At 40.2% G+C, this 14,108-nt stretch overlaps 1 protein-coding gene across 1 annotated transcript in view; it reads right to left on the minus strand.

Moving 5' to 3' along the window:
• Positions 1-14,108, minus strand: part of MYH9 (myosin heavy chain 9) — a 90,131-nt gene that overhangs the window by 19,548 nt on the left and 56,475 nt on the right. The window contains exons 13-25 of the mRNA XM_042467241.1: positions 13,067-13,240; positions 12,554-12,727; positions 12,320-12,434; positions 10,002-10,195; positions 7,968-8,089; positions 7,077-7,146; positions 6,375-6,535; positions 4,912-5,020; positions 4,371-4,502; positions 3,269-3,475; positions 2,858-2,995; positions 1,038-1,161; positions 102-273 (exon numbers count right to left, since the gene is read on the minus strand). Coding sequence (XP_042323175.1) covers positions 102-273; positions 1,038-1,161; positions 2,858-2,995; positions 3,269-3,475; positions 4,371-4,502; positions 4,912-5,020; positions 6,375-6,535; positions 7,077-7,146; positions 7,968-8,089; positions 10,002-10,195; positions 12,320-12,434; positions 12,554-12,727; positions 13,067-13,240 — 1,892 coding nt within the window. The remainder of the gene's footprint in view (positions 1-101; positions 274-1,037; positions 1,162-2,857; positions 2,996-3,268; positions 3,476-4,370; positions 4,503-4,911; positions 5,021-6,374; positions 6,536-7,076; positions 7,147-7,967; positions 8,090-10,001; positions 10,196-12,319; positions 12,435-12,553; positions 12,728-13,066; positions 13,241-14,108) is intronic.

Here is a 14,108-nt window from a genome sequence, read left to right on the forward strand (position 1 = left end):
GATCTTTGGAATAGCGGTATATAAATAAAACAAATTATTAATTAATTATTATTATGCCCTAATTCCCAATATGAAATGTGCTCCCCAAGGCTTAGGCTCACCTAGCCAAAGCAGCTTGCAGCTCTTCCTCCTTTTTTGCCAGCTGCATTTTGAGCTCTGCTATTTGAGCCTGCAGTTCAGCTATCTGATCATGCAGATCTGTAGAGTCTCCTTCTAGCTTCCTGCGAGTCTTTTCCAACTCCTGCCGCTGCTTTTCTTCCCGGCGCAACCGCTCTGGAGGAGAGAACAGGCTGGGTCAATGGTACAGCTCATTTCTTACAATTCTAATGGACACATCACATAAAAAAGCCAGAATGTCAGAACCACGAACTCAATGCAGCCATTGTAACGACCTAAATGACACCCCCTAGTTCAGGTATCCGCATCAAAGATCAGAGTTGGAAGTGCTGCCCTTTGAACTCCTCAGTATCCATTCATTCTTCTCCACATTCCTTCCACATTGTCCATAAAACAACCAAACTAAAGTAGATTATGTCATTTCCTCGAAGCTATAGAAAACCATTACAGGCATTCTTACTTGAAACTGCCCACAACCTTTAAAAAAGCAAGTCAAATTCAGCAACAATCTTTACAGCAGCATTATTATCTATGCCAGAAAGGTATCTTTTATAACCAGTAATAATAACACAAACCCCAGTATTCAGGCACCGCTGAATATACAAGAGCAGAAATATTCCCACAGCAGGAGGAGAACTGGAACCAGCTGCTCTTCTCCATTGGTCTGTTTTAGAGATTGTTTTTATTCAGACCAAAGCTCAGCTGACAAAGTATATAACCTTCAGGCATCCATCCACTGAATGGTTCCATCAGATTGATCAATATCACCCATACAAACCCTCTACAGCTCTAGTGATATTAACTCATTGGTACCCAAAATCCAATGGAGTGAGAGACTTAATAGACCCTGTGCATAAAGTGAGAAACTGTGATGGATGGGAGAAGGCAGAACACACCAAGCCCTTAGATTCTTCCCTTACCTTCCAGCTCTGTTATCATTGCCTCATGTTTGTTCTTGAGTTTAGCTAAACTCTTTGACTTCTCTTCTTCCTCAGTTAAATTAGTAGTGAATTCAGCAATCCTGTCTTCCAGCAGCTTTTTCTCCTATGTAAGCCATAAAATGTGTGTTGATGAATTATAAAGATCTAAGTGAGCAAGCCTCCATTTGACACCAGGAAAGAAGCTTCAAACAACATGAATTAATTTCACTCTAGATTGTTCTTAAACAGCAAATGCTCCTCTAGTATCATGAGCATTGAATACCCCCAATATCCAGTAATACCCCATAGTTTGCACCATTTCCTAAATATAGGCGGGTTATAGACCGCCGCTTTGAGGCGGTCTGCCGCCGCCGCCGCTTGGTCCGCGTGGGAGCCGCAGCAGCCACACCGCGCGACTCCCGCGTGGAGCAAAAAAGAAGCTCCAAAATAGAGCTTCTTTCCGCGGCGCACTGATGACGTCGCGAAGCGCCACGGGCGCATTCGTGATGTCATTAGCGCCGTGCAACGTTCGGACGCTCAGCATCTGATACGTCAATATGGCGCCGGCCATGTAGAAGGGCAAGCGCCATATTGTACGGACAGAGTCCGTACTAGGGACAGGGGCGTCTAGAAGGGACGCCCCTTTTTTAAAATGGGACGTCCTCTGGACGTCCCAACTGGCGGTGTGTAACCCGCCCTAGGTATCTTTTAGGACTAGAATGCTAGCATTGGAACAAATACATCTATTCTCTTCTCAGAAGGTCAGCATTTGAAAATCCAATTCTCACTTAGCACTTCAGTGCTGCCATGTGGTTTGTGCTTAGGTTCAGGAGAAACTGAACTTATTGCAATTATTTGTTTCAGGGCAGAGATCTACATTTCTACAAGAAATTAATGGTGAGCACTTAAGCACTTAATACTTCTGTCTGCAAATTCCCCAGGAAGGTTTAAAAGGTATTCTGAATATATAATGATGATTCACGATTCATATTTCCACCATATGTGGTTCAAGGAGGCTCATAAAAAAAGATTAAATGCAAATTAACACACTCCAACTATTAAATATAAAGTAACCAACTAAGCAGTTGAAAGTTAAGAGAACAACAATCTAAGTAAAACAACCTTAATTTTGGAAGCCTGGCAATGTATTCTTGTTTCACCTACTGTTTCCTTATTTCTGTAGTAGCTTAATTAAGTCTTAAAAATTCTGCTTCTTTTTTGTCTAAATTGTATTTTCATGCTAGAATGAGATGCTTGAGGGACAGGTGCTAGAATAGTGCTTGCAAGTTTCCAGAAATGCAGTTCTCCTCCAAAACAGATATGTTTTCTGCATGGTTTGCCTAAGTCTAAAAATGGGGGATTGCTAACATGCTGCTAAATTTTGGCAACAGTGCCCCAGTGGGGTGCGTTAAACCTTGGTATCCCATTATTTTCCTCAGTATTTTAAAAGGATTATGTATTTTAATAATGAACATCAAGCACATGGCAGCTAAGGTCAGACTGGCATCTTCCATCTCAGGGGAGAGTAAAGATGTATATTCAGTGTCTTTTCTGTTTGATCATACCCTGATTCTCCTCCCAATTCTTATTGCTGATGTATCACATAGTGGAATGGAGGTGGGGGATAAACTTGATGCCAAAGCTGGTGTCAAATTGGAATCAAATTGCAGATGCCAAAGTTGCCCTTCCCGGCACTAAAGAAAGCAAAAGAAGCCAGTAATACTGTAACTATAGCCTTTCCATCCACAATGGCTTTTCTGGTTGCTATATTTCCTTTGTTCCATCAACTCATCATAACAAGAGTTTGGTTTCTGCCTTACCTTAGCCAGTTTGCAGTTTTGATCTTCAAATACTATCAAGTCTTCCTCCAGCTTCTTTAGCTTTGCTTCAGTGGTCACTTTCTCCAGCTGTAGCTTTTGCCTGGCACTTTCCTCTTCTTCCAACTGTTCTTCAAGCTCCTGCATCACAAACATGGAAAGGCTTAGCATTCAGTAGCCTAATCAGAGTCCAAGACTGGCCTAAATTTTACAAGCACCATAAGGCTTTCAAAACTGACAATGATGAAAGCCTAGAATTTGGAGGCTCAAAAATATATGGGCCAAGTTTTTCCATAGGCCACCTTCACTGATCAAACAAATTTAGCTGCTACTTCTGCACTTCTTACACCCAGATCTACCCCATTTGTCTTTTACTCTGTGTCACTGGGTCAATACACCCAATCCCACCATTACCTGAATATTCTGATGCATCTTCTTTTTCTCAGTTTGTAGATGCTGGCATCGTTCTTCCTCTTCCTCTACTCTGGCCTCCAAGTCATGGCATATTTCTTCTAACTCCTGTTTTTTCGCTGTCAAGCGGGCTCTGATCTCCTCAGCTTCAGCACACAGCTCTATCTCTGCTTGTAACTGCTCTTGTAACTGCATCTTCTCTGCCACGAGCTGTACAACACACACGTATTTCAAGTGAATTTAGCTGAACCTCAGATGTAGGCTACGCTCCTAAATGCACTTACCTGGAAACTCCAGTTAATTCAGATTTGTAGCTGAAGAAGTAAGTATAGGAGTGTGCTTCAAAACATTTCATTACACACAGAACATACAGAACCTACTTGATGGCCAGACAGCCTGTAAAGCAGGAGTGCACAGCCTGCAGCCCTGGGGTCATATGCAGCATTCAGCCGCTCCTTGTGTAGCTCCTGAAGCCAGGAGGACCTCATGAGCTCAGTGGAGACTACTGGGGAAGGGAGCAGACTAAGGCAGGCAGGTTAGGCAGGTGGGTGGACATAGGTATTTGTGGTGGAGGGGGAGAGATTCTACATGTGCACACATGGATATGTAAGTGCCTGACTGTGTGCATATGCACCCCTCAACACCCAGCCAGTATGAGACTCCCAGCCAATACAATTGAGTCCAAAACAAGTGTACACTTACATGCTTTGAACAGTTAGATTTAAAGCTTTACTTATACAGTGGTGCCTCGGGTTACGAAAATAATTCGTTCCGCGGCCGCTTTCGTAACCCGAAAAGCCTTCGTAAGCCGAATTGCCATAGGCGCTAATGGGGAAAAGCCGCGATTCCGTGTAAAATAGCGCCGAAAAGCACCAAAAGTTTTTTCGTAACCCGAAAAAACATTCGTAACCCGGAACAATAATTCCCTATGGGATTTTTTCGTATCCCGAAAATTTCGTAAGCTGGGTATTTCGTATCCCGAGGAACCACTGTAAATTATACAGTACAATACCATGCAAAGTTTGTTACAACTGCAACATTTTTCATGAATGTACAAGCAAAGAAACGAACATACTAGTCCTTAGGAGAGCAACCTTCTATTCACCTGTGTCTGAAGAGTTTCCATTTCTGTCAGTCTGTTTTCTGCAGCCAACTGTTTTTCTTTCACCTTCACCAGTTCTTCTTCCTTGGCCAGCATCTCCTCCTCTTGTCGACTCACTTGCAGCAAAGGCTTCACCTGCAATGAGTCAATTTTGACAAGTTATTTTATGCCTCTCAGTCTGTCTGCTGGAGGAAAATTTGATGTGCCTGCCTTGCACAGAGTTCCTCCAACTACTTTCTAAGCCCCAACAGCATCTATGGGCTAGCTTCTATCTTAGAGCTAGTGAGTTTCTTCTTAAGGAATGTGCTAAGCATGCAGCACAATATAGGAAACTGCAAGAGATGCAGCATCCTTTAGGTCTGAGACAGGCAATGTTTGAGATTAAAACTTTCATAATTTCTTATTGCTGACAACACTAGGAGTTGAAGACCAAAACATTTGGAAGGCCAAAGATCCCTCCATCTATGCTGTAGGGAGAGGGCTAGAGGATCTTTAACATTGAAGCTTTAATTTCCTATCACTTTATTGTTTCCCCAATCACTACCTTTGTAAACAGTCTCCACCACTGCCAGTTGCGAAGCTTCAGGTAGGCAGCACAATTCCTCTGGAGCACCTTCATTGCTGTTAGTTGCTGCTGGCGTTTTGCAAAAGCCCTGTTATGGGAAAAATGAAATAGGAGGAGAGGAGAAAAAAATCAGGAAAAACCATATAGACCTTAAAATCTTTGAAAATTAACAATGACAGCCAAGCCCAAATTTGATTTTTCCCACTATTTCATTGTTTCTCTTCTAAAGTTCTGTTATTGATTTCCTCCCGTTATCACTTTGTATATCAGGGTGAGAAACTGTGGGTGGTTAAGCCTCATTAACCCCATGCCTCTTGGAGAGCTGCACCTCCCACAAAACCCCTCCAAACCCTATTGCCGCCAAATGTCCTCTAGGAGGCTTTGAGAGCATGTTTCTCTTTCTCCCCAACCATTTTAGAACCAGGAGAGGCTTTTTTCATCCAGCCTCAGAGAGAGAGAGAGAGAGAGAGGGGGGGGGGGGGCAGGCCAGCTCCACTGGGCCTAGCCCAAGTAAGATGAAGAGCCCTTCCTCCAGCCCATCTGCCATGGCTATGGCCCCAAAGGGAGAGAAGAGCCAATGAACTTGATCTTTTCCCCATCCCCATCCCCTTCTCCCTTTGTCTCATGTCTTTTTAGATTGTAAGCCTGAGGGCAGGGAACTGTCTAATTAAAAAAAAAGTAAGCGGCTCTGAGAGCTTTTGTGGCTGAAGAGTGGGGTATAACTACTCTAAATAAATATATTCTGTTCTCTTTCTGTTTTAAAAATAGGCTTCTTCTGGGTCCAAAATGTCCAAGGGAGACATATGGAGGCATCTGAAGGCAATTATGTTTCGAAAAAACAAGCAAACTCAGAGATCCTGGGGGCTGTACAAAGCATGCAAGCCTCACTTAACCATCCTTGCCATATATAGGGTGGACAGGACTCCTGTATCTTTAATGATTATATAAAAGAAGGAATCCAGCAAGTGTTGCTTGTTACCTAGTTATATATATGAACAGTATCTCCACTAACAGTTTTGGAAGACCCCATTACTATTTACTCCTTATTCCCTACCTCTACCTGGATTCTCTTCTGTTGGGATCATACCTCCTACATGCTACAAATACCACCTTCATAATACAAACTTGATGCTTTATTCCTTGAATCTGAACTAACTGTGGTAAGACATCTGGAGTCTACAAAACTGTAATTGTGTGCTGGCATTTTACTTTGACTTAAAGCAGCTGCCATGCAGGAAGAAGGGAATTTTAGAAAACCCAGCATCCTACAGTTAAATATTCCACTTTGTATTTCATTTATCATGTACCTTGTTTTTCATTTATCAAGCTTTTTTGCAATGTAAGAAAATCAGAGCAAGAGCCAACTGGTGTTTTCAAACTTTAGAATGCCAATAACTTCTTGCCAGCTGGCCAAGAATGTTAGTTAACAACTTTGTACTTACTTTCTAGCCAAGTAGCCTCTACAGCATGCCTGGAACCCAATAATAACATCTGTGATTTTCAAATCTCTTTCTTCTTCAAGGTGTGCAAGGACACCTGCTCGGAAAAACACTTTGCTCTGTCCAATCCGGTAAAGATTTGGGTCTAGCTCTAAGGCTTTGATCTAAAAGGAAAAATAATACACTTAATCATTAATACTGAAAAATAGAGCAGAGGAAAATTTTAAATCCCTCCATGCTCTTTTAAACAATAGATAATGGATTATATCAGGCAAAGAGGTTTTCTATAGGCATGAAGAAACATTCAGGAGTCTTCAGTTAACTACTATAGAGTTTTCTCACTGAGATAAACACTTGCAAAAAACACTTCACGTTCACCTTTAAATGATGGGATCTTCTGTCAATGCAGAATATTAGAAGAATAAGCCTTGAAATATTATATTAACTCATGAAAAGAGAACAACAGGAGGCAATGGGGAATTCAGATATCAACTGTTTCCATCATAAAATGACACCATGCTTAGAATACTGTTTCAAATCCACAGCACTTACCCTTACTGATAAGCCAAGGTAGGTGTTATTAACAGAGTCTGACTTTCCATAAGTCATTGGAAGCTTCACTAATTCAAGCTTACAGTGTCTTCTACATTAATGAAGGGTTGCATTTAGTCTCTTTACTTTGTATAACTACAGCAAGAGACTCACCATGAGCACACAGGCTTGCTTTCCATCCATGAACCCTTTTGGAATGGCATTTGGAGTCAGGATCTCATATCTAGAAAGAAAGATGTTATCATTCCATTACTAAGTAATATCATTTATATGAGGTAAGGATTATAAGAAGAGATTATCCTGCTATAGAAGTTTTACTGTGGAGTTAAGATAAGGATTATAGGAAAAGATTATCCTACTATGGAAGTTTTACTATTAATTAGACCTCTGAGTCTTCCAAACAACTGGAAGCAGTCTGATGCAAAAGAGGAATTTAATGTCACATTGAGAGCCAATATGGTGTAGAGGTTTGAGTGTTGCTCTCAGACTCTAGGAGACCAGGAAACAAATCCCTGCTCAGTCACGGAAACTCAAAGGGTGGCCTTGGGCAAGTCCCACTCTTTTAGCATCAGAAGAAGACAATGGCAAACCTCCTCTGAACAAATCTTGCCAAGAAAACCACACGTTCAGATCTCCACAAGTCAGAAATGACTTCAAAGCACATAACAAAGTGTCTTATTGCCATGCACATGTTATAACTACTACTGTCAAAAAAACTATTCAGCCCAATCTGAGCACAGGGGGGGTGGGGTAGGCAACTGTACACAACTGATATATTTACTTGCCAACAGAGACAAAGAAAGATATGGCAAAGATTTGTTATAAAGCCATTCTAGTCTATCACCCATGATTCAGGTGACTCTCTGGCATAACCAGATGGTTTCCATGGATTTTAAGCTACCCACTAATTAAGAATGAACAACTGACTAGCAAGACAGTTACTTTTAGAATCTGCATGTAGAAATTGCAAGCAGATACCTAACAATCTAAGGGCATTTCAAAACTGTATTCAACATACAAGCTGAAGCTGTAGGTCAGATTTACCTTTGTCTGAACTCTTGGAAAACAACTCTGTTGGGAAAGCCTTGCCTGCAGATACGGATTCCTTCTAGTACTCCATTGCATCGAAGTTGATCCAAGACCAAGTGTGGGTCCAGTTTCCCAGCCTGTGGAGGAAAGGCAGGTTATTTATAAGGACATCTGTATATATTCATGGCTCACCAGCTCAAATTGGTATGTAAGCTGCACCTTTTCCTTTTGCTTGTGAAGGCAGCCCAACTACCATTATATATATTTCAATATCCAGACTGAATTATGGTAAAGTGTGCTACCTGTGGTATTTATTTGAAGAAGAACATTGACTAAAAATGACAAATGACTGAAGTGCTCACACTGATGGCAGTTTCCAAAGTAACAGCTAAACAATGGAGAACTGCAACATTTCTAATGAATTACTGGTATTATAGAGCAATGGCATGTAGCTGTGTCAGAAAACTGATACATCACATAAACTCTAGATAAAGCTAAAATACCCTCTTTAAAAAAAACACCACAATTATGGAAGACTTTTGAAAATCTCCAAACTGTCAATGAAGTTCACTTACATTTTTTACCTGCAAAGTAAAGGAAGAAAACATTTTAAAGGCACCACCTTCTCTGAATAGTCAGACATAGCCATAATACTGTTTTGTCTGTTTTTTTTTAAAAAAAATTATTTGACAGTACTTTTGAATTTTATAACATTCATAATGCTGAAGAAAAAATTTTTTTAATGGAAATGAGCATTCAGAAGTCATGTTCACTGGTTAAAAATGCATCTGCAAGAATGCTGAGCTGGACTAGAAGATTGGAGAAGCGGTGTACAATAGTAGTTTATTCACCCAGACCATCAATCCATTTCCAGTATCAATCCACTATGATGCTTCTCACCTGTAAATCCTTAAATAGCTTGTGATCAGGTTACACAAATGTTCCCATCCCATTACTTGTTTACTAATACATTTGTGGAAAAAATATGAACTCACCCACCCCTATCTGGGGGTAAAGCACATAGCCAGAAGAGATAAACCCTTTTTGGTGGTGATAATTCACTGTGGAATGTCCTCACCAGGAAGAGTATCCCTTATGTGAAATGCTTGGGACAAGTAGAGTTTCAGATTTTTTTTTCCCAGATTTTGGAATATTTGCATATAAATAATAACATATCATGGAGACGGGACCCAAGTCTAAACACAAAATTCATTTGTTTTATATACATCTTATACACATAGCTTGAAGGTAATTACATACATAATATTTTTAATAATTTTGTGCATGAAACAAAGTTTGTATACACTGAACCACCAGAAAGCAAATGTGCCACTATCTTAGCCACCCATGAAAAAAGTTTAGGATTTTAAGGCATTTCAAATTTTCAGGTAAGGAATACTTAATCTGTACCTGAAACTCTGCCTTCTCCTTAATGGTGAAAATATGATTCATTTGGAAAACCTTTCAGACTAAATCCATCCTCATTAGTAAATAAATGCTCTAACCCCCTGCTAGAAAAATCTTGGGAAGCCTCTCCCCTATTAGTCACCTGCCTTGGAGAGTGGAGGAGTCTCTTTCTTTTGAGGTTTTAAAAAAGAGATGGGATGGCCATCTGTAGAGACTGCTTTGATTGTCTATTTCTGCATGTCAGGGGGTTGGAATGGATGGCCATTGTGGTCTCTTCCAACTCGACCTTGGAGCCTCTGGAATTGAACGCACAATCTTGTGGCTCCAGTACAGGCATGTAACCACTGCGCCACCAGAACTCCCTCCACCAAAATTCCACAACAAAAAGTGTTTTGGAAAAGAATTTTAAAAATTAATATGGGAGAGTCCAGGGTATATGAAGTGTTTTAAAGAACAGATCATTCCAAAGCCAAATCAGATTGAAGGCAATCATATATAAAAAGCAGGGAGACAGCCTATAAACAGCTTTCCCCTACATCCTCCAAAAACGTAGGGAAGAGTGGAAATCTTTAGAACCCATTCCAAGCTCTGTAGCACTCTACAGGGCAATTGTTTACGTATATGCAAAAGTTTAAACTTTACCTTCTTTTCATGGTTAGGGATGATGCAACGGACAAAGTTGGGGTTGGTGTTCCTTAGGGTAGCCATTAGCTTGGCCAGTTGCTCTTTGTATAGTTGTCCTACTGTTCGGAACATGCCCTTCCTGGTCTTAAAGGCCCCAGGCAATGCTGAATCCGACATGCCAGCAACTTGATCCAGCCCAACTATGCGATCAACTGGAGGAAACATTCAAAATGGTTAGGTTATTCCCAACAACTCTGGTAGCAAGAGTGCATAATTTATCTGGGCAGAGCAAGGACAGAAGAGGAATTTGCAGGAATCATTTGCTTCATCGCTCTACCAATGTAGACGTCCTGTTTATCATTTGTATTAGGGCAACAACAAGAAGGGAAGAAAGCAGCCAATGACTACTAGAGCTAGGATCCATCTCATGCCGAACAGATCCAGCTGGTAGCTGAAACAGCAATTTTAGGCCAAGGATACAGTAGAACTGGCACAAAAAGCTTGATCTAGACAAGATATTCTCTCTCAACAAGAATATAATGATGTCTTCTTGTAAAGACAGCCATTGCAGCATTAACCCAGGATTTATTCTTGCCTTCATTAAAGAATCCTGTCATGTAAGTCAAAGCTATAGGAGGCAGCCATCAAGCTAAGAGATGCTGTAAGGATGTAGTTAAGAAAGCTGCCTTTTAAGCTCTGTATACTCAAGCACAGTGCAAAATAAGAGTGCAAAATCTAGTATCACTTCAAAACATGTTTTGCACTAGAAACACATCCAACATCTCTAAATTAATTAATGAATTTCCTATTCTATATTTACTAAAAAGAATGCATTCCCTGTATGCCTTCTGAGTAATACTATACAGAATTTATTAATGGACAGCGATATATATCAGGATGTACTCTGTGCATTTTAGCTGATATAAATATTAAAGCAGTTCACTAGTACTTAGAACAATTGAGTCTTTTGTTCAGTTCTCTTTCTGTGCAAGCCATATGTAAGATTAATCGACTTCTTACAGATTATTATAATGGGCAAAAGCTCAACGTTAGTCATAATGACCATGGTATCAGACTGAGGCTTTTAAAATAGGGGATGTTCAAAAGAATGCAATCAGCCAAGTCACTGACATCTGTCTGGTGGCAATGAAGCCAGCAACTATTGATCTGATCTCAACCACATGAAGTTTTTTAAAATCAGAAATGATTCTCAAAGGAGGCCTTTTAACTTGCCAAAAGCAGGACTGCATTATGTACTGAAAGACAAGATGCATGACTAGAGTATTCTTGTGTTACATAGCTGAGAATTAGGATCTCTCTTCTCCCTCAAATCTAACTGCTCAATTCATTTAAAGATACAAAGTTACTGAATCAGTGACAAAGGAATTCATACAATGAATACCTCTGATCTACACTGAGGCAAGCAAATATGCCATTTCTCAAACAGAAACTTTAACATTAATCAGTTCTATCATTCTGATCAGGTAAAATAACAACATTAGCCACTGGAGAGCTTCGTTCTGTTCCTTATGCACAAAACCATCATAGAGCCACAAACGGTCATCTCACAAGCGACTTCCACTGGGTTTATATATAAAGAAAGATTTTAAGATGGCCATTCCTATAAACTCTTAAGCCAGTACTATCCATATATGCCCTGCTGCTGTACCAGTGTGATCACACCTTGTTTTTAAAAACTGATTTTTCCTCCAAGTCCAAGAGGGTCTACTAGCAAAAAGCAGGGGGACTGGATGAGGCAGACAAGCAGGAACAGTAAAGGGGGGGACAGAAGAATTAATGGAAGCATTTCTTGCATGGCTCTAGAAGGAATCACATGACACCACACAATAGCTGGGTTCTCAGTCACCTGGTTCTAGATGAAGAATAGGAAAATGTTGATAGAAATAGGCTCTCTGAATGTTCTGCATCTCTGCAACAGAGACGTCAAAGAAAAACCCAAGAAAAGAGACAGTAAAAGTAAGACTCAAAGCAACATATAATCTAGAGTGTAAGACACCTAATGGCACTGGAACAAGCAAAAGAAAGTCCTTTAGATGCAAGGTTTGGCTTCACTTCATTAATTCCTATATTTGAATTGGAAGCTATTAGGAGCATCTGTTTGAAAGTTATTGTGAGATACTACCCTGACAGCCTGACCCTTTTAAATCCTCCTCACTTCAGCAACAAAAACGAAGAGCTTTTTAAAATCAATATTATACTGTATATGTGTGTGTGTGTACACACACACACAAGTTTTGGTTCCTGCTGCTCACTGAGTATTATGTGCTTGATAATGGATGATAACAAAGAAAAACAGAAGAAATCTGGTTCCATACCATCTTTCCACAGTTCAGACACAAATTTATCAGAGGACTGGTGTAGCAGGGTGGCAATGTTATCATTAAGAGGATCCATGTTCTTCATCAGCCATTCATCAGCTTTATAATCAACCTAGAGAAGGAATCTGTGATCAATATTAGCTACTAATGATTAACTTCCCCATAGTACTGAAGACAACTAAGAAACTAGTAGCATCTGTTGGGCTTCACATAACAATGCTAAAAACTTACCCTTCCAGCATAGTGAATAATGCAGAAATCAGCTTTATCTTTCAGCTGCTTTGGCTTCTGGAATTTAGGATGAGTTCCTTGTTCTTGCACCACCTTTTCCACAAAGCTTTTATCAGTAGCTTTTGGGAACCAGCACTCTTCATCCAGGAGAGCCAATATGCCTGGGGGACCAGCCTGTAGGGACAGACAGAAATCAGCATTGCTCTCAAGATACAAGACCACAGGCAAGGTGAGTACAATAGAAAATATCTATTCCTTGCACATAAGGTATAATCAGCTGTTTGGAAGACCAGGAGTTTTTAGCACCTGCATTTCTTGCTCCTTATTCTTTATATAATTTACACTTGAAATGTTTTAATTAGATTAAATTTTGCCCACCACTCCCTTTATATGCCACCCTCCTACAAGTTGAACATAGCTCCCTAACATGCAACAAACAGAGTGTGATGATGTGTTCAGCTCAATGCTGTAGCTCAATTCTCTGTGCTACTCAGAACAGGATACATTACTCACTGGTTTTTCTATAAGATCAATGCAGGGCTGTAAATCCAGACCAAAGTCAATGAAGTTCCACTCTATGCCTTCACGCTGGTATTCTTCTTGCTCCAGGATGAACATGGTGTGGTTGAAGAGTTGTTGTAGCTTCTCATTTGTGTAATTAATGCACAATTGTTCAAATGAGTTCAACTGTTTCAAGGGAAAAAAAGAACATATGTCTAGGTGATCACTTCTGAGATATTACCTATGTCCACTGAAGAATAAAACACATGGGATGAAGTATCATTACACACACACACACACACACACACACACACACACTTATATGGATCATTCCAAACTCCTAGAACAGCATAGCAAGTAACAAACAACAGGAAACCCAGAAGGATACACTGGGAGACAGTCTTCTGTATTTTCAACTCCACATTTTTGAGCAACCAAGCTACCCAATTACTATTTTACTCACAAAGAGGCCATATTACATTATATAGCAAAAATTGTACAGGTTATGAATATTTTTGTTTTAAAACAAAGTTACAATCATTCTATAACACTGAATGTTGCAAATATATCAAGATCAGGATATTAAGTCTAATAAGGCAAACACAATCTTTAGAAAAGTATACTTTCAACTTTAACCCAAAATTTATCCTGTTTCTGTCTCTTCCCATTTCCAATGGAGAATGGATGTGTCAGAGTTGCATCACAATCCTCAATGATTTTGAAGTTGGGCTTCCGTGCACATGCAAGGAAGAGTTTTAACTAAATGAAAAGAGTCTAGGCCTTTCTAGGATCTCGCTCCCCCACCCTGTAGAGCCCACAGAGATGACTGAAGGATCACAAATCAAGCTGAGGTCATCAGTTCGCACCATTCTAATTATGACCGTCTGTTTTACCCCAAGGTATTCTGCTTAATCACAAGACTTTTTGGCCCCGATATTGACATTCCCACTCAGCCTGAAGATGATATACCCAGCATGCCAAATTAGCTCCTGAACTGCAGTAATGCCAGCTATTTCTTCCCCTTTCCTTAGATATCAAAAGCATCAACCCTCTG

This window comes from Sceloporus undulatus, chromosome 5 (genome assembly GCF_019175285.1).
Source record: "Sceloporus undulatus isolate JIND9_A2432 ecotype Alabama chromosome 5, SceUnd_v1.1, whole genome shotgun sequence".
NCBI lineage: Eukaryota > Metazoa > Chordata > Lepidosauria > Squamata > Phrynosomatidae > Sceloporus > Sceloporus undulatus.